This window comes from Aulonocara stuartgranti (genome assembly GCF_965226115.1).
Source record: "Aulonocara stuartgranti genome assembly, chromosome: 18".
Lineage (NCBI taxonomy): Eukaryota > Metazoa > Chordata > Actinopteri > Cichliformes > Cichlidae > Aulonocara > Aulonocara stuartgranti.
The window spans coordinates 34,313,992-34,334,029 of NC_138954.1; the positions used below are offsets into that span (position 1 = coordinate 34,313,992).

Sequence of the window (20,038 nt, forward strand, 5' to 3'; positions counted from 1 at the left end):
TAATGTGAAAGTAAAAAGCTGCGGGATTATTCACAACTCTGCCCTGAGATACAAGCCGAGCCTTCTGGAGTGGATCTTAGACGCTCCTGACTAAGACATCGTTAGCATGCTGTGTCTGCAAGACTACTTAGGTTATGTGCAATATCAGGCCTTGAAACCACAACACAGCAGGTCAGATTATTTGTCAGATTATTCCATTAAATTGCTCTAAAGCCTGGAACAGCAGCACACAGCGACCTGTGCTGCTACGTTTGTCTACTGCTTGCTGACGAGCACTTAATGAGACATGAGTGAGAGGTTCCTTTGCTTCCAGTATGAATGTTATGTTTGATAAACTTCTATCACTGTTTATCACTTCACTTGTTATGGTTTTTAAAAAAGTGTTATAGATTTTATTTTGAACATTTACAAAGGATCACACTAATATAACCCACATGTTGTCACGGAAACACTGTTTTTTTAAGAACTTTAATATCAAATCTGAGCAACGTTTTTTTGTTTTTGTAGGAACATCGCAGGCCAGTGGAGCGACAAAGAGAGGCCACAGTTTAGCCAAGCAGAATATCATCCAGTCTTTGCTGCAGTTCTTCTGAGAGCATGTGTTTGTGTTTCAAATCCTCCAGCAAGCTTTTTACTGTCTTTTTGTGCCTTCTTTCCCGATCCTTAGCATTTCTTAAGTCCCGACGCAATTCTTCCAACTTCTCCCGGGCCTCATTTAACCGCTTTTTTACTTGCACTGGGTCTAGCGCATACTGATGATCCTGAAAAATATTACGACTGAATGAAAAGTGGCTTTCTAACTGATGACGGTCCAGAATGTGTAAACGGCAGCTGTCACTCACAGATGCTGTTTGCTCCACATCCTGCACCTGTGGGGGTTCTTCTGCAGCTTTCTGAGAGGTCCTGCTTGTTCTGGTTGCAGTATGTGCCTGGGAAGGTTCAGAGTGCAAAAGGTTTTCCTCACAGTTATCACTCGGTTCAACACAGCCTGTGATATGTGATACTCACCTTGCCAAGATGTCTTGTAAATAAAAAAACTGATGGGATCACTCCTTCTCTTATACGAGTTGTCTGTCCAGTCCTGTCAAAGTCTTCTGCTTTAAAATGACAGCTGCAGACAACCGAGCGGTCATTTGGCTCAAAGTCTCTTCTCTTCAGGGCCATTTTCCATAACTGCCTTTTAACTTTGTCCTTCGGGAACCTACAGAGATAAGAGCCTTATGAGGAGAACAGCATGTAGTCCTGTTGTCTGTAGCAACAAGGTACACAGTACACTACTGTGGTCCCTCAGAACTCAGAGGTTTCCCCCCTCTGAGCTTCAAAGTCAACGCTGTATACACACAACCACATGTTGATGCACCCTGTCCTCCTTTTAATGAACTATTCTCAGCTTTTCTCATTTCATGTTAGCACTGCTGATTCAACACAGCTGCCTGTTTTTGTGTTCACCATATCCCATTATGGAGCCTTAAGCCGTTTTTCCCTTGACCGTGTGGAAGTGCTGGTTCTGACTGAGAAACAAAGGACACTGTGCACTGATTGGCTGCAAGTCATTACCCAGTGGGCATACCCAGGAGAATTCTCTTTTCTGGCTCCTAGAATGACCATAATGTGGAAAATGAGCTTCATGTTCACTTTGATATCTGAAAGATAAGATCTGAAATTCAGCACATTCTCGTGATGAACTGTCTCTTGTTTTCCCCCATTGAATCTGAACCTGTGGCTGTGAGTCACATCAACATCCAAGAGGCTACAAACCACTGCAAGGACAGGTGTGCTCTACTGAACCACGACTCATAAACCCCCAGCCTCTTTCATGCTTCAGCAGGGGAACACAAAGCATGGCAGGGGCAGTCACAGGCCCCCCCCGTCTGCACCACGTAACTAGCCCCCGGCCCAAGCTTGCTTGTGCTGTTGTTGGTGCTTCAGTCAATGAGAAGAGTAAAGTTCTAACATACAAAGCACTAAAGTTAGATTTTTTTTATCTCAAGTATTCAAGGAAGAGTGGTGACAAAAATATAATAATCTCTCTAATAATTACAGTTAACATCTGAAGAAACTGAAATGATCAAAAACTATTCCAGCAGCTGAGACTCTCCAAAGATCTGGGTGTGCTGGATTGCCTGAAACAAACGAGCAGCATTTTCCTCTTGTTTAGGCGCATTGGGACAAAGTGGGCACTGCTGTTTGAATGGGGAAATATCTCCATACAGGTACATGAAGACATCTGTTACCTGAACTTACTGGATTCAAAAATCAGCTATTATTTTTTTTCCAATATCACTTTTAGAAGGCCATGCAATTCATTGTTCTTGTTGTCTGAACAATAACTGGAGTCCCACTTTACAACGTAAACGTTAGAGGCGGGTGGATCGGTCCAACTTCGCTTTCATCCTTCAAATTCAGTATGTAGCCCGCTGAACTGTGTTAATTATTTCTTTGAAAAAATAAACCTCAAACATGCACTACAAAAAATTTCCAAACCTTTTTGTGTGCTTTAGAGACAGAAACATTTACATTCCAGGTCCCCAAAAACCCAGTTTCAAAACACATGACAAGCTGAAAGGTGTGTTTTGTTGTGTTAACTAATTATTCTGCAAAGTAACAATGACAGTGATATAGTGGTGAACAAAATGTGCTCAGAATTTGCAAATTGAGACTTAATCTGGTAAGTGATGGCACACCACTCTCCCCCAATCAGCTGCCTGAATAACTTACAATTATTGGTACGGATATCGGCAATAGTGGCCCTGTGTTTACTTGGTATTGGATTGATACCAAAATTTGCAGTGTGGCGCTGCACTACCGTGGATGAGGGAAAGTGTGAATAGAGTATTTTTGTTGAAATGTCCAGGCAAGTACATACATGTTAAATGACACGATATACGTGTTCACATAACGTCAGTTAACGCACAACTTCAGGCTTTTATTTCTACATGATAATCCTTCATAATTAAACAATAAGGACAAGTTGTCTGATGTCCTGTGATCGTTATGAAGCTAGAAGTTTAAATCACACATTAAGTTTCTGTACAAAGGATCGGAAAGGAAATCAGTGGTGTCGCACATCACTGTGGCATAAATAATAAATACGTTTGCTGCAACGTCACTCGGTGCCATGACAGAAAGCGGTAGGAACTGTCGTAAAACGGATGTGGCAGTTTCGTACGGGACCCGTCGCGCAGTGCTGTGCTTGGTGAGTGCAGATGAAATAAACTGGAGCCGTTTTCTACCCGCACACAGGAGCAACATTACCACAGACAACGCATCCGTCGCGTGCCGTGGGTCAGTACTACAGCACCCAGCTGACTCACAGCTTCCATGTTCAGCCTCACTGACGCTTTAATGGTTTGGCAGCTTAAAGTTAAATAACTGTGTTAAAGCTGTTGACACTCTGCTGTGTGAAGAAACGCTAATAGTCGTAAACTAGATGCTATGCTCGTACAGCAGTAGTATTGTAGCGGCTCACCTGTGGAAAGTTATTCCCTGCTGCTTGGTGTTGGCGTTCCTTTGATTAGAGCACCCGAGAGCGGCACAGAAGTCTGGCATGTTCTGTTATTTTGGGCTGACCCGAGGAACCCCGTTGCAATATGGCGGCGGTATAAACACGTCTCAGGAGCCGGATGAGGAACCCACGTATGAATCATGAACGCAGTGGTCACGTGATCCGGAAAACAAACTGTTTTTTTATTGAGCAATTGCAAAATACAAACTCTCAAAGAGGAACACGGATAATAATGCAAATGAAAATTAGAAACAGTACAAGAAATACAGAATTAGGGGAATAATAAAAAAGTAAATGAATAAAAAAGTACAATTAAAAAAACAAAAGATACATGGCAGGCATTTAAATTGTGCATAAAAGGGAGCAGTGAAACAAAAAACATAAAATAAGTCAAAATTTAGAATAGCAGGAGATGGGCAATACCCTGGTAAAAATGTTTGGCATATTTGCTCTTTGTCTTTTTAAGCGAAGAAAAAAAACTTAAAATCATTAATAAAACCAGGGAAATAAGGCTTAGAGTTCCCCCATCTAGCACAATGGATATGATATTTACTCAATACCATGTTGGGTAGACATCCAAAGCTAGATGATCCATATAAAAAAACATGATATAGTTCAAATGGTGGCACATCATTCATTTTTAGAGAAATCCAATTTTTTATGTCACACCAAAAGCATTGTGTGATAGGGCATGGAAGAAATGTTTTAGGGTTTCATTTTCGTCAGTACAAAAAGAACACTGATCCACCTCAAAGCTAAATCTCTTTTTTAGAAATTCGGCCCTGGAATCAAAACCGACTGGACCTGCACACTCTCTGATTAGAGCCGGGCTACGTTAGTCTCGGCACAGTTTAGTTCTCGCTCACTTTTCAACAAAACGGATGATTTGAGGCTCTAGTTTGTCAGTGACAGGTGTGGAACAATAATTTCCGAGACATGGCTGTATTAAGAACATGCCAGATGCAGCTGTGGAAACACTGGGACACAGTGTCTACAGAGTGGACTGCACACCAGAGGCTGAGAAGAACAAAGGAAGAGGTGTGTGCATTTGTTGAAAGACAACTTCTGGACTGATGTTGCTGTTGGAGAAAAACATTTTCCATAGACTCGGAGTTCACATTGCTAAAATGGACACCTTATCATCTCAGCATTGAACGTAGCACACTGTTTGTCTTTGCTGTGTACAGTCATCTATGGACCAGTGCAAAATTAGCTGTGAGTAGACCGCATAATGCCATCAGTAAACAACAAGACTTCCGGCTAGTTCCTTTATTATGGCGGGGGACTTTAACCACACAAACCTGAAGTCTGTGTTACCAAAGTGCCACAAAAACGTTCCCATTGGAACATGGAATGGAAAACCACTGGATCAGGTTTACACCAACATCAGAGGATCCTCCAAGACCTGCACAGCCGTCCACCTTGGACAGTCGGACCCTTTGGCTCTGTTTTTAACCTCTTATCATCAGGACAGGTCACGGTCTGAGGAGACTGATTGTGTCCCATCACGTGTCGCGCCCGCAGTCTTTGTGGCGCTTTGGCTGGTTGTGCACTAAGGGTACTTTCAAGCTCTTACAATGCTGTGGTTGCATTGAAGAGCTTGCATTACGTTTCTCCCACCAAAAACGCTGCATCCAGATGAAAAGAATCAACTTTCTGGGATGTACTTACCCAGTTGTTTGAGCATGCATAAAGATATGTAGCACGTAACTTTGCTTTAACTATGAACAATTTGTGGTTCTTCACCTCCCATGTGGAATCCCTGACAATAAGGGATAATATCAATTAAGACTATGCTTTACGTTACTGTAAGTGTAACAAAAGTGTCCCAACAACTGTTACATCAACCATAATGAGCAAGAGGGAGTGAAGAAGCAGAAGAGCATCTCTAGCGTGAGCGCATTTAGGTTTGGTAACTCACAGTTAGCAGTCAACTTAAACACTTATGCAAACGTAGGAAAAACGCTGTCACAGCAAGGGTGAAATACACGAGTCATCTTGCCTTTAAGCAATATTCCATCTAAATATGAGGTCAGTGCATCTGTACGTAAAATGAGCTCAAAGACAATCAGGTCCATATATATTTGAACACTGACACAAGTTTAGTTTTTTAACCTGTTTACTGAAACATATTCCAGTTATAGTTCTATAATGGACGTGGACATGATGTGTAGACTATCTACATTCAAATTGGATGAAGAGTTTAGAAATTTCAGCTCCTTAACATGTGCCACCCTGTTTTTAAAGGGACCAATGTAATTGGACAGTTGACTCAAAGGCTGTTTCACAGGCAGGTGTGGGCAGTTCCTTCCTTGTGCCTGGAGCTGATTTGAGGTGCGGTGCTTGCATTTGGAGATTTTGCTGTGAACAGACAACATGTGGTCAAAGGAGCTGTCCATGCAGGGGAAACAAGCCATCCTGAAGCTGCAAAAACAAACCCATCCGAGAAATGTCTTCACAATATGGAAAATCTACAGTTTGGTACATCCTGAGAAAGAAAGCAAGCACTGGTGAAGTCAGAAACACAAAAAGACCTGGACGTCTACAGATGACTGCAGAATCATTACCATGGTGATGAGAAAAGACTTCACAACAGCCAATCACGTGAACAACACTCTCCATGAGTAAGGCATGTCCATATCCAGTGTTCCATGAAGAACGCTGGACAGCTTGCACTGCAAGAGTTTATTAAAGCAAAGAAGTGGAATATCCTTGAATGACCAAGTCAGTCACCTGATCTTAACCCAACTGAGCATTTCACATGTAGAAGACAGACAGGCCACAAACAAACAGCAACTGAAAGCTGCTGCGGTAAAGGCCTGGGAGAGTCAGGAGGACATCTAGTGATGTCCATGAGTTCAAGACTTCAGACTGTCATCGCCGGCAAAGGATTTTCAACCAAGTATTAGAAATGAACATTTTATTTTCAGTTATTTGATTTGTCCAATTACTTTTGAGCCCCTGAAATGATGGGATTGTGTTAAATAAATGCTTTAGTTACTTATATTTTTATGCAAACTTTTAGTTCAACTTGCTGAATGAAAGCTGAAAGGCTGCACTTCACCTGCATCTGAGTTGTCTTGGTCCTGATATTTATGCACCCAACTTATATCGGCACACGTGCATCCACAGTCTGACTATACATGAAATACTGTTTTGTTTTTGTGTGTCCTCTGCATAGATGAGTGGGTGTGCGCTGAATGAAAAGGAGTTCTTTTCCTGCTGTCAGCTCCTCCTGCAGCAGTCTGAGCATCTGAGAGATGGCTGGAGCTGGGAGGCAGTCCAGGTGAGGAGGCCTCTCAATCTTGATCTTGATGAGCAGCCTGGAGCTGTGCTTTAAAGGCAGTCTGATTTTGGTACAGGGTTCAGAAGAGGGCTACCTCAGGAAGACTGTTCTCAGGTCAGTCGTAGCTGACTGCTGTGATGCACAGAAACAGAAGGAAGCTGCTTCAGTTTCCCCTATTTTCGCTCACCCCATCCAAGAACTGCAGCAGCAGGAAAGGACGCAGGTGAAACTTGAACAGCGCTTCATTTTCCAGCTGTCTCTCCAGTAAATATCACTAAATGTGTCTCTTCCTCCACAGCCTGTTGTTGCTACCCGTTTTCATTCTGATGGCATCACAGGCGACGGCGGTGATGAGGACGATGCAGTCTGCGTGCTGTCTGAAGGCAGCAGCCACGTGCTTCAGTACGAGTATCACATCCTGTACTCTTGCAGCTACAGCGCTCCTGTGCTGTATTTCAGAGCTTTCACCCTGGGTTAGTCACACATACGGCAGCCACGGCACACACACACCTACCCCCGTGTCCTCCTGTTTGAGCAGGATACCGCAGCGTTTGCCTTTGCTGCCACTCGCCACCAACATGATGTTAGCTGTGTTTCACCGCAGCAGCTTTCTCCACAACTGCTGTGTAGCTCTTTCAAGGGACTCGGTATTTTGTGTAAATCAAGTACACAGGTGGAAGTGATGATGTTTGGTTAAACTCGAGTAACACAACCACGAAACATAAACAGCAGAACAAAGGGCAGAAGAATGAAAACTAAACTCATCAGTATGAAGGCGACTCAGACTTAATGTTGGTGATGATGCACTAACCTGTGGCAGGAGGTCGTCCCTCAGCAGGTCCCTGTGGTATAAACTCACCCGTTTTGTACTGCTCTTTGTCAGAGGGTCGGAGTCTGATGTTAGAGGACGTGTGGAGCTCTGTTCATCCAAACTTCAGACACTGCCTTCAGAACAGTCCTTTGACTGCAATCACTCAACAGGTAAAGGAAGTCTCGGCATCATTATCTCTACTTTTCTCCTGACAGTCCACTTACTCTTGTGTCTGTGTGCCAGGAGCATCCTCTGCTGGGTCAGCCTTTCTTTATGCTCCACCCCTGTAGAACGGAGGAGTTCATGAGGCCTGTGCTGCAGGAGGCTCAGGAACAGCCCAGGTAGGGTCGCCGAACCACAGCGCTGTTGATGTAAAACTCTGAGGTAGCTCAGTGTTGCTCTGTTGATCAGGCAGCTCGGGAACATTGACTCCTGTATTAAAATATTTCTCATGTTTCTGATTTTGTATTTTTAGCCTGGTTGGATTTGGATTGCATTTCAAAAAACAAACTTATTTTTAGGTCCACATTAGTGAAAACTGGACGCTTTTTCAAGACCAACTCTGCTGCTGCAAAATCAGATCACATCAACACACATGGTGTCACACTGACGCATACACCGTGTTGTTGCTTTCACTAACTGAATGTCAGTTTGGTTCAAAGTATTAACTCGGGAACCGTAGGACTCTGCAGCTGTCCACTCGTAGCTCTGGTTGTTACTCTGTGACTGTGGGTGTAAACTTAAACAGGATTGAACGTGCAGCTTTCAGGAGATCTAGTCTACACCCTCTGTCACCTCTGATGGTGACATATGAAGATGCTGTTTAAGAAAATCAGCTGATCCTAAAAAGTTTCTAAAATGATTTAAATACAAAGTCAGATCAACAACAAGACATATTGGAACTAACAAAACGAAGCAGAAATACAGGTGTGTGTGTGTGTGTGTGTGTGTGTGTGTGTGTGTGTGTGTGTGTGTGTGTGTGTGTGTGTGTGTACAAGTACTTTGATTTTGTACTTAAGTAGAATTTTCAGGTACTTTTTTCTTTATTTTTCTAACATCTTCCTTCATTTTTATACGAATATCTGTGATTTCAACTCGTTACATTTTCAGTCTCGTTGCTTTTCAGAGTCATTTGCAACACGAGTTTAACATCACTACGATCGTGCGTTGAAACATCAAACCAGTCTGAGAACAGTAACATGAAATACAGTCCTGCTGTCGACATCTCTGCTTCTGCGTTTTGGATTAGTTTTTGTTCAATAAGTAACAGCGTGGTATAATACCTCATGTTCTGTTGTTTATCCGAGTCTGTATTTAAATCATTTTAAAACCTGGTAAAGATCTGGTTCCTTTGTTGTCCCAGTATATAAAAGTTTGAGCTGACAGAGGGTGTCGACTCTGTACATCGTGACTCTTTGCAGTTTTCTTTTTGATGCAGTTGTTGCTTCCTCTGTTTTTTGAAAAGCTGGATTCATACATATGTGTGTGTGTGTCTGTGTGTGTGTGGGCAGGCCAGTGAACTATGTGTTGTTGTGGCTCAGTGTGGTGGGTCCTGTGGTGGGTCTGGACGTCCCTCTGAAGTACTGCACCCAGCTCCATCCGTCCTCTCCCAGCAGCAGTGAGCCTGACTAGAGCTACAGCGCTCTGCTTCAGATTTGATGAGCAGCACCGTGGAGACGGCTCTGTGCGACATTTTGCAAGGAAGACTTGCAAATGAGTGACATCTCCCCCGTCCGGGGAGAGTTTGGACCAGTGTTAGATAACGCTCTCCACTTTCATCATCAAAACATGGAATATCTTACAGAAGAATCGCGGCCCATCTCTCCACTACAGATCCATAGACATGGAGAATCAGTGGCACATGGCGGCTTGAACTCGTAGTGAGATGCTCTTTTTCCTTTAATTTGACCACTGTCAAAATCAGCGTTTTGATTAGATACCAACTCCGTGCTTTGGAGAGATGCCCTGTGCTATTAATACATTTAATATTTGTGTTGATGTAATGTATACAATACATATTGTGCTAGAATTTAGACTCAACTGTGCAAAATGTAATAAAAATATAATCCTGGGATTTGCAGACCTCATTGAAATGATACAAAAACAAAACGAAACCAATCACGACCTTTTTGAAATGCATTTGTACATTTTATACCAGCAAAACATTTCAAAAGAAGTTGGAGGAGAGTTAAGAGAAGTTGTATAATGCTGAAAGAAACACCTGGTGGGAAATCTCCAACAAGTGGGTGTGGCCGAGTATTCCACAGAATCTTTCTGAGTGGGAAAACAGTTCAACGTTTGATTCTTTTAAATATAGTCAATACAGTAATATGGTCAGCTGATGGTGGTGAGTTTTCAACGGAGCCACATCAGTGTAGCCTGTGAGATATTTTTATTATAGATGTAATTAGCGTTTCACGGGAAATGTTTAATCCATCGGTGCAAGTGCAGAACACCTTTCTGAATAAATAGTCTGTATTTTAATGATAATTATGTAACTATTCAAGTTCTATTTAATTTAAGGTTTTTTGTTTGCTGCTTAGTGTTCCGGAAAGTAAGAATACTATCAAGCCATCATCACGGTTTTCTCAGATGCACAGTCAACGTGGACCGTATACAGTAAATCTTGCTGATGACGTAGGTGGTAGGCAGTAGTTCTGCTTACGGTCTTGACTTGAAGGATGACTGGAACACTGCCAATGATAATGCTGCTTTTTTTTTACTGTAAAGCAAACTCAAGTACTTTGAGTGACAGGCAGGTTAAAATGGTGTACACTGAAGTGTAAAGCATAAAAAGCATTTTTAAAATGTGTCGGACTTTGAAGCGAGTAGCATACACTGATTTGCTGACTCGATATTAAAGTAAACCCTGCAATCTCCTGCTTTCTTTGAGCCAGTTCATGACATAAGAAACAGATAATGATGAATAAATAAGGTGTCATAATTAGATGTCAGGCCACTGTGAAAGGACAGACGACCACAAATGGGATCTCACTGGACATTTCCATCTCATTGTGCACTAAACAGTGCCGCTTTCAGGTCTCTGGATGGCATAGTATATAAATTTGTATTGATAATTATCAAAATTTGAATATATTTAGAACAGTTCTTATATAGTGCTTTTCTACTCTGAGCACTCAAAGCGCTTCACCAGAACAGCCTGTGATTGATCCATTAACCTGCCGATCAGTAGATGCTCAGCCTCCTGAGCTACAGCCTTACCCTGTCTGTCACAGACCATTCAGCATTGCTTTGGAAAGCAGCCAGTTCAGGTGCTCCACGTCTGAAACCAAAGGTAAGTGTTGTCATAAAGTCACAATCGCACGCGTGCAGGCTGAGATGTCCATCAGCCTGTATTGACTGAGTCTGTGGATATTGCGCCTCTGGAAGTAGGTAGGCTAGGTCACTTAAGATATTAAACTAAGATATCCAGCTTCAGTTGAATAAAGCTTTTAAATAATGCTATCAGTTAACTGCATTGTGTGTATGGTGCATGTCTGACAGGGAAGTTGAACAGAAGGACACCTTAGGTAAGATGGCGCCACCGGGAGTTTGGCGAGGGTGACTTAAGTGTTTAGGAAAGCAACACTACACACTGTATAGGTGGATGTCATTTGAACATGAAGGAATTGGAATCCTTATTTTAAAAAACAAACAAAAACCCCTAAGATTTATACTTGAGCTTAAGGTATTTTTAGACAGTGTACTAATACTCAACAATCACTTCATTAGGTATACCCGTTTGTTACTGTGCGGTTATACTAATTGGATAGTTAAATTGCAGGAAGTGTATTTAGGCATCCAGATGTATTCAAGATGACCTGCTCAGAGTACTCTCAGAACTGAAGAGTCCTCTTGCATGAGAAGTGAAACTTCTCCACGAAACTTAAACAAGTCCAGCTGCGTTCTTTCCAAGCTTCTTATTCTACAATGACTTGGATGGCTAAGAACCGACACGGATCAAAGAGAATGGACTTTTCTTGAATGTATTGAAGGGTTTAAATGGCTGTGTCTGAACCCAGTTCTAAATATTTTCCAAAGCCGAATGATGTAGTTCTGGTACCTAAACTCAAACAAATCAAAATGGACCTCATACTGAAGACTAAATGTAAAAATCCTGGTCAGATGTCATCTGTGTTTTCATTATTATGGGCTGGGAGGTCAGTTAAAGGAAATGACCTCCCAGTCCATTGCTCCTTCAGTGGGCTGGTTTCAGTCATTATGCAAATATATTGTTTATAAGATTGAAACCTGCAGTCAGCTGAGACTGAAGACGTCACTGGATGAGTGACGCAGCGTTTCTCCCACAAAACGCTGCGTCCAGATGAACCGAATCAACCTTTGGGGAAGGTTTAAAGCTCATTTTAAATTCTTTTATATTCTGTTTAATCTACGGGTAATGCACATATCCCAGTTAATTCATCCAAAGGTTAGATGCTGCAATGTTCACAAATACAAACTGTGACTGTGGATGTAAACTTAGACAGGACTGAGCGTGCAGCTTTCAGGAGATCTAGTCTACACCCCTTGATGACACCCAACCACCTTTAATGGTTTGCATATGAGGATGCTATTTAAAAGAATCAGCTGGTCCGAAACAGTTTCTAAAATGATTTAAATGCAAAGTCAGATCAACAACAAGACATATTAAACCAGGTCATTGTTTAGTTAAAAAAAACTAAGTGGAAATACAAAAATACAGAAAACTATTATATCATGAGGTGTAGCTTAACTTAAAATTATTTTTGAAGCTAATGGAAAGAAATATCAGGATGGCTATTTTTCTGAAGAGTCTTTGCACTATCACGGCTGAGCGGTGGATATCACCACCTCAGACCGGAATAAGAGCATGTATGACATGCTGTGCAGGCTTGATGTGGAGGCAGGCTTCTACTGTGTCTACTATGAGTCCAAAGCCCATATCCACTGGTCTGTGAAAGCAGGTAGGTGAATGATATCAAACACAAGGCAAGCTGATTTAACACATGAACTACAAAAACGAACTAGAAGAAAGCCTGGACAATTAAGTGACAACCGTAACCTTTAAGTCCTTTAAGTTGTAAGTTGAGAAACTGCAATGCACTGTGTATTCTAACATCTTTCTATCAGAACCAACATGAACCTTTTTCCCAGTCTGAGCTACAGTAGCTCATCTATTGGATTGGACCACGTGGGCTTAAGTGGTGCTTGGCCCTACATGACCCCGTCTCTGGTTCACCACCCTTCCATCCTTGGACTACTTTTGTTAGACAGACCACTGCAGACCAGGAAAACCCCACGAGAGTTGCAGTTTTGGAGATACTCTGATCCAGTCATCTGGGCTTTGTTTTCTTAAACCCCTCTACTTGCACATTTTCTTGCTTCCAACACATCATTTGAGGACTAAATGTTCACTACTCACTAATATATTCCACCCACTCACAGCTGCCATGATGAAGAGATAATCACTGTTATTCAATTTACCTGTCAGTAGGCAGAATGTTATGCTGGATTTGGACGACACCACAATCACTTATGTGTTTAGTGTAATGAATGAGATTGTAGATACAAGCAGCTGAAAAAAAGCTTTCTTCCAAGGGTAGCTGGGCTCTGCCTTAGAAATAGGGTGAGGCGTTCAGCAACCTGAGAGAGGAGGTGGTTTGGGCATCTGACTAAGATGCCTCCTGAGTGAGGTGTTTCAGGCATTACCTACCAGAAGAAGGCCCCAGCTCTCGACTGGCCTCGATATGCCTCGTGCTCCCTCAGATAAGTTTAGGTTGCTGCCCCTGCGACCCAGCCACAGACAAAGAAAAGAAAATGGATGGATGGATAGAAAAAAATGGATTGTATAGTTTTAGATTGTATAGGTGAGATTTTTTTTTCAAACTTTTGAGGCGGTTGGAAATTACCTGGAAAATCAAGAGGCTGCAGAGGTACCAGAGACCGGCTCCATGTAGTTTGCTAGGATACCCAGCAGAGGGGGCTGTTTACTGGCCTCAGAAGTTGTGTGCTAATACTTCTCTGACTCTCATGTCAGTGCAGACAGATAATGCTACATAGTTTAGGTGCCATGGCCAACAAAAACAGAAAAATAAAATTACCGCATTTTTATGCTTTTAAGTTTACCAACACACTGTATGTGCACGTAATTCACATACACACCTGACACAGTAACAAAATTTTATCTTTAAAGAATATTTAAAGTACATAAAGTCATCCTAGCTCATTTCATGTGGAAGGAGGAGGATATGGAAGAGAGGTCTGCAACATCTGAGGAGTAGCCATTGGACTGATTTTATTTTTAATCACATGAATGTGATTTTAAAGTGCAAACTACGCACAAGACAGAAAAACCTTGGCTGACAATGAACACCTGAAGTGCACGCATCGTCATTTTCAGCTATGCTGTTAGCTTGTGTTAAAAACATAAACACTCAAAGGGAGCGTGTCCTCATTAGATAGGGATTTAGGTAAGTGTGTGAGACTGTAGGCATGTTATACATGATCCAGTATATGAGAGTAATGCATAGTAATGAGAAATGAATGAATTTGTCGTGGGGTGTGGTTGGTGGCTCAACTGCAGAGGACGGGTGGAGCAGTGGGTTTAGGGCATGGTGTCAGGGGGAGGCTGATTGTCACAGATGGTGAACGTCATCTAATCATGCCTTCCACATTTTAGTAGCCACTGGGAAGAGGAGAGAGTGCGAAGAAGCTGATGGAGCAACGACTGGAACGGAGCACCAAGCAGGCACTCCACCTCTGGGTGCGAGGTCTTGGGAAAAGCAGGCATGTGTGAAAGAAGCACAAAGAACACAGGCTTAGTACTGAGTTGTGCCGGCCCTTTTAAATGGTGCCAAAACCCGGCCGGCATGTCGGAGCCTCGTCCCGCGCAGCCGCCTGAGTCACTGGCGCAAATGGTGATTTGAGTTGCGGTAATGTAACAGTCATCGTAAATGACTGAAGGCAGTGCAGGGCCAAGCCGAGCGACAGACAGAGGTATTGGAAAACTCCCTGTGATGTTTCACCGGATGGTGGAGGGAGATGACGCCTAGGAGAAGGCGATCTCTGCGCCCATGGTGGAGGTGTGCTGGTGGCCGGAGGAGGAGTGGGCCCTACCGCTTGTTGCCGCTCCTGTGGGGAGAGGCCCGACTACACCATGAGCCTCCCTGTCATGGAGAGGACCTTCAGGGATGTGGAACGAGTGGCTTCGGGCTGGAACGGTGGAGTGGGTCCACTTTCATCGGCTGGTTATCCTGGAAATTGCTGTAAAATTGGCCGAGGACCACCTGTCAGTGTGGCTGGAAGGCTCACAGCTGAGGCTGGCGATCGCATCAGTGTCTGATGGAGGTGGGACTAGTGTTCTGCGTTGCTGGCCCTCTGACACCCTCCCCCAGAGAGACGTATTGGGTTCTACACTCAACAAAAATATAAACGCAACACCTTTGTTACTGCTCCCATTCCCCATGGGATGGACGTAGAGACCTAAAATTCATTCCAGATACACAATATAACCATCCCTCCCAAACAGTGGTCACAAATCAGTCCAAATGTGTGGTAGTGGGCACATCTGCTATATTGAGATAATCCATCCCACCTCACAGGTGTGCCACATCAGGATGCTGATCTGACATCATGAGTAGTGCACAGGTGTACCTCAGACTGCCCACAACAAAAGGCCACCCTGGAATGTGCAGTTTTTTGCGCTATTGGGGGTCTGGGGACCCAGAACCGGTCAGTATCTGGGATTTGTTGTTTGCAGTGCTGGAGGTGCCCCAGGCCTCCACAGGATTTTCTCCCTTTGAATTAGTGTTTGGCAGAAAGCTGTGGGGGATGCTGGACCTGATGAAAGGATGCATGAAGGATGCCATCACCTGGATCACACGGTGATATCTGTCTCTGCAGCCTTTTAAGTTCATGGTGGTCCATAGACCACCATGAACAGAGGGAAGCCACATGCGAACTTCACAGACCAAGGTCCTGCTGACCAGCAGATTTGAACTGGGGATCTTCTTGCTGCAAGGCCACATAATAATAATAATAATATAGAAAGATGCTTTTCAGAATCATATACATGACATTAATGAACTGGTTTGGGTCCTTAAGGGTCTGCTGGAATATACTAATAAACAGCAATGCCAAGTCCTGTTTCTCCTCGGCATACCTCATCAGGTACACGTACACCAGCTTCTTGAGTTCAATATTTTCACTCGCAACATTCTTTACCACAGCAGAAAACAACTTGGAGACCCTCCTTGGCAGTGAGACCGAGAATTCTCTTCAGTGTAAATGGTTCCTTGTTGCTCTCCAATATCTCTTAATTTCTTCATTCTTTTTAAAGTTGGCGCTGAACAGCTGAAGGCAGCTCCGGTGCTCGAGGAGGTCGGTGTCATGGTCTGGGTGTGTGGCTGTAAAATTCCACTGAAGGTCTGGCCCTCCCTGGTATCCACCCATGGGCAGGGCCTACTGCCTCCCTCACCTGAAGCTGATTGAGGCAATCAGGTTGGAGATTTAAGCTGCTTGCTGACGCTGCTTCCTCGCCAGTTCGTCAACTACCCTATGTTGGTAACCAGGCCTCATGCTTCATGTCTATGAATCTCAAGTGCTCTACTTAGCTTGCATCTTGTGTTCTAGTTACTCCTGGAAATTCCATCACACTGAACCTCTCGTCTTGGAAATCTGGTTAACCCGCCTGCTTTCAGAATCATCTCCTTGCCTCACCTGCCTGCCCTCCTGCCCTTACACCACCTCTGGACCTTCACCGCTCAGGACAGCTGCCACACACCACCAAACCCACCTGAACCGCACCACCTCTCCTTCGACACTTCCATCTCCCACCTGCACAGTAAGACGAAGATTTTCATAGCTTCCACCCTCTCCAGAACTCCTCATTGGCTACCGCTCTAACACTGCTCTCCTCTCTTCCAGTACGTACCTAATCACCAGCAGCTCCCGATGCTTTCTTGGACCTGTCCCCTTGCTTATCCCTCTCCCCTGGCCAAGACTCTCATGCCCCATGTGTCAAGCTTTAAATCAAGGACTATCGTAAACGTCATTTCTGTGCTAGTTAATAAACCTTTGCTAAACCCTTTCTTCAGCCTCCGCTTTGGGTTTTCTGCACGTGGGTTTGATTTTTGGTGCTCGGCCTCCGGCCGTTTTGTGACAGTCGGGGTGCTCTCGTGACCCGCTTCCACTGCAGCCTCCTCTCCTCGTTGGTCGTTGTATGAGTACAAAGTCAAATATTGCATCCAAAATATGAGGTTGAAGTAGAAAGTACCAAAATGCAGAAACAGAAATACACTAAAACTCTGCTTCAGTAAAGTTCTTAAATATAAATGTACTGAGTGAATGTACACAGTTACATACCACTTCTAGACTTATCCATGCTTTCATGCCATTAGTGGTTTCCTTTTTGACAGAACATATAGTTAGGACTATATGAATCCTTGGTGTAGACTGCTGGAGGCCTCTCATGATTCTTTTCCACACCTTTTTCACTTAATAGGTGTTTACACACCACCCTGCATTTAATCACGAGTTATTATTAATCTTTGGCTCTGTTCCACAGTAAGTCTTTGTCCTGTCTCCCTCACTTCACCCCGAAATGGTTGCAGCAAATGACTGCCCCTCCCTGAGCCTGGTTTTGCTTTTTCCTGTTAAAAGGGAACTTTTTTGTGCTTGCTCATAGACTGTTTGTTTTCTGTGTTATTGCAGGGTTTTTACCTTACAATATAACGTGATTTGAGGCAGCTGTTGTTGTGATTTGGTGCTGTATGAGTAAAACTGAATTAAATGAATTGAATTGTGGTGGTGGGATCCCATCTTTACAGTAGAGAGCCTTAAGAGCCCTGTGTTAACTCTGGATATTGTCAGCCATCAGGGCTCCTCGCAGTCTTTAACAGACTCTGACACAGCCTGCAAGAAACATATGGAGGAGACTGACCCAGCTGAGAGGATCTTCCAGCCATCAGCAGGTTTCTCTCTACAGGAAACTGACAGATGATGGAAAAAGCCCTTCAGCTGACATGGAATAGCGCAGTGTCCAGATCCCATCTCAGCACTCTTCACTCTCCCTTATGGCCCCAGATCATCACCTTCGCTGACTTTCTTCTTCTACTTCCTCAGCTGTTTGGCTCTGTTCCCTGTCATGAACAGCAGTGCAGAGGTGAATATAAGGTGAATAAGGAGATTAGCGGCTAGAGAAAAGAAACAAACAACTAATTATACTCAAGTGTTCAGTATAACACTAATTGGACTGAAATGATTTTTTTGGTCAGCAGTCTATGCCCTATGATCATGGCACAGTGCATTAAGCCAGCTCCCACAATAAAGGCCTTTTTCAGGGCATGAGCAGAAGGATGCAGCCTCATTTTTGTTGGTATTCCATAAAAGTCTCACTGTCATTCATTCCCACTGTAACCTCTCCCAGCACAGCACCCATAAGCTGCAATAGTCTGGGAAGGTGGTTTCACATGATCACATGAGCTGTTTAGTCTCCAGACCATTTGAAAAGCTCATCCTTGGACTGGGGGAGAAAGCATGTATGTATACGAGATGCAGAACTGCTGACAGACCTCTGGAACCAAGGCCAGATATAGGTCTCCTTTTGTTCCCTGAACACATATGTTTCAAAGCTATGAACAGTTTTAAAACCGCAAATATTTTATCTGATTAATTTATGATGCATTCAGGACCAGTGATAGCGATCAACAGAAAAAAGCTGTAAATGAGCTTGAGTAATGCTTAGACATTAGGTTAAAAGTGACTGTAGTGACTGTAGTGGCGTGGCAAACAAGTATTACAAAACTTAAACATAAAATCAGTAAAATAGACAAAAGGAAATGACATTTTCCTGATGATGGATGATCTAATCACAGAATACACAGAGTGCTTTTCATTCCCACTTCTGCTGGTTAGATCTCATTAGCTAAGGCACTCTGTGGCTGAAGCACCACACTGAGCTTAAATGTGTGCGTGTGTGCTCGGTGTATGTCTGTAACCTCGATGAGCTGCATATGGCCTGATATTTTTATATGGTAAGCCCTCAGTACACAGGCTTAATGAGCAACCTGCAGATGCCCCCCTCCCCCACCCCCACATATGTAGATTACAGATATGGCTACCAAAGAAAAGCACTCTGTGGACCACTCACTCTGTGCTAGGCTCCTGACAGCAACAGAGCTTGATGGAAACTGGCAGCCTTAGAAAGCTCGCCACTGGGGCTGACAGTGCCCACTACCTCAATGTTAAAAAGGTCACCCAGCAAAGTAGGAAGAGACTGGTAACTAGCTCTTGTGAGACAGACTCCACACTACAAGCAGAGCTGGACTGGTAATATGACAGGTTATGAGCTACTGTGCACCCACCCTAAAGTGTGTGGAAGAAGTGGTTGATAAAGTTGGGCAGGCAAATGTAAAAAGGTGGACTGGTTGGAATGGACTGGTTCTTATATAGCGCCTTTCTACTCTTCTGAGCACTCAAAGCGCTGAAAAGCACTTTGAGGTGGAGCTGAAAAGCTAAGAGAGAGATAATAAAAAGAAACTAGAAATAGGTTTAATAAGGAAATAGATGAATGGACATCATTAGGAAAGGATAAATAAAATGAATGGATACATGCACATCTTTGCTCTGAAAAACAAATGGCATTTGGAAGGTTACTGCATTTGGAAATTCACTGCATGTATATCTTATATCCTCTAGTTTGTATTTCTCACCTAACCACATTCTGTTCTTGTGCTTTTCACATATTCTTAGGATATTCAAAAGTCATGCTGTCTCCTGAAGGTCCGCCCCCTGGGAGCCTTGTCCTCCGTTTTGTCTCATTGGAAGCTTCAGTTATATACATATACTCCTAGGACCTGGCGTCCACATGTGGACATCACACATTTTGGGTTATTTAGACCAAAATACTCAATTTTGCTCTATAAGGGCCTGATATCTACTTACGAGGACATTATCCTGCTACTGTTCTATCGAAAGTTTAAACGAATATCCTCATATGTGGCTCTGATGTTTCTTAGAAACAAAAATTAGGTAAAATTTTTTTTAAAAAAACAAAAAAAAAGTGGTAATTCTTTGTTTTTAAATTCATCGAGTCCCAATATGCCCAAATATCAAAGAGAAATTAAAAATGCCGTGAAAGAGTTCGGGTCTTAGCGCGGATTGACGCGAGGTTAGCTCGTTAACGCGCCGTCCAGACTGTGTCTGCTTCTGCAGACTGTGACACAACCAACTAGCTAATATTGTAGTACTGCCTTATATGTACCTGAGATGACGGAAGATAAAGCCAGTGGGGATGCGTGTTAAATCTCCCTTCTTTCATAGTTTTATGTCTTATTAACTAATGAGACTGAAAATAGTCTTATTCTAAGACATGTCTCATTAACATCACTAAGTGATGTCCACTTAGTAAATTATGTTCCACATTAGAGGAAAAACAGGATACTGAAGGACTACCTGC

At 43.2% G+C, this 20,038-nt stretch overlaps 3 protein-coding genes across 5 annotated transcripts in view; 1 reads left to right on the forward strand and 2 right to left on the reverse strand.

The window, feature by feature from the left end:
- Positions 1-20,038, reverse strand: part of LOC309694714 (uncharacterized protein) — a gene marked incomplete at its 3' end in the record, with an annotated part of 515,021 nt that overhangs the window by 318,049 nt on the left and 176,934 nt on the right. The gene's annotated exons all lie outside the window — the stretch shown is intronic.
- On the reverse strand, positions 450-4,005 carry LOC309694202 (THAP domain-containing protein 6-like). Of its 2 annotated transcripts, XM_082514068.1 has the most exons (4): positions 3,470-4,000; positions 1,009-1,201; positions 843-929; positions 450-761 (listed from the first exon to the last, which is right to left on the reverse strand). In XM_082514068.1, the coding sequence occupies exons 1-4, from the start codon at positions 3,547-3,549 to the stop codon at positions 549-551; spliced, it is 573 nt and encodes a 190-aa protein (XP_082370194.1). In that variant the 5' UTR covers positions 3,550-4,000; the 3' UTR covers positions 450-548. The 2 variants fall into 2 exon arrangements, with proteins under 2 accessions (XP_082370194.1, XP_082370193.1); XM_082514067.1 differs by having other exon boundaries at positions 450-929; positions 3,470-4,005.
- atg10 (ATG10 autophagy related 10 homolog) lies at positions 3,003-10,482 on the forward strand. Of its 2 annotated transcripts, none has more exons than XM_082514059.1 (7): positions 3,003-3,196; positions 6,687-6,791; positions 6,868-7,014; positions 7,090-7,264; positions 7,675-7,772; positions 7,846-7,943; positions 9,114-10,482. In XM_082514059.1, exons 1-7 carry the CDS (start codon positions 3,119-3,121, stop codon positions 9,232-9,234), a joined length of 822 nt encoding a protein of 273 aa, XP_082370185.1. In that variant the 5' UTR covers positions 3,003-3,118; the 3' UTR covers positions 9,235-10,482. The 2 variants fall into 2 exon arrangements, with proteins under 2 accessions (XP_082370185.1, XP_082370186.1); XM_082514060.1 differs by having other exon boundaries at positions 3,119-3,285.

What these genes read in the sequence shown, in the direction of transcription:
- atg10 (XM_082514059.1), top strand. Translation starts at nt 3,119, where the DNA reads ATGACAGAAAGCGGTAGGAACTGTCGTAAAACGGATGTGGCAGTTTCG. An exon ending in TGACTGCAATCACTCAACAG is followed by an intron (nt 7,773 to 7,845) that starts GTAAAGGAAGTC and finishes TCTGTGTGCCAG; the next exon opens with GAGCATCCTCTGCTGGGTCA. An exon ending in GAGGCTCAGGAACAGCCCAG is followed by an intron (nt 7,944 to 9,113) that starts GTAGGGTCGCCG and finishes GTGTGTGGGCAG; the next exon opens with GCCAGTGAACTATGTGTTGT.
- LOC309694202 (XM_082514067.1), bottom strand. Translation starts at nt 3,549, where the DNA reads ATGCCAGACTTCTGTGCCGCTCTCGGGTGCTCTAATCAAAGGAACGCC. An exon ending in CAGGGAATAACTTTCCACAG is followed by an intron (nt 1,202 to 3,469) that starts GTGAGCCGCTAC and finishes TTATCTCTGTAG; the next exon opens with GTTCCCGAAGGACAAAGTTA. An exon ending in TTACAAGACATCTTGGCAAG is followed by an intron (nt 930 to 1,008) that starts GTGAGTATCACA and finishes GAACCTTCCCAG; the next exon opens with GCACATACTGCAACCAGAAC.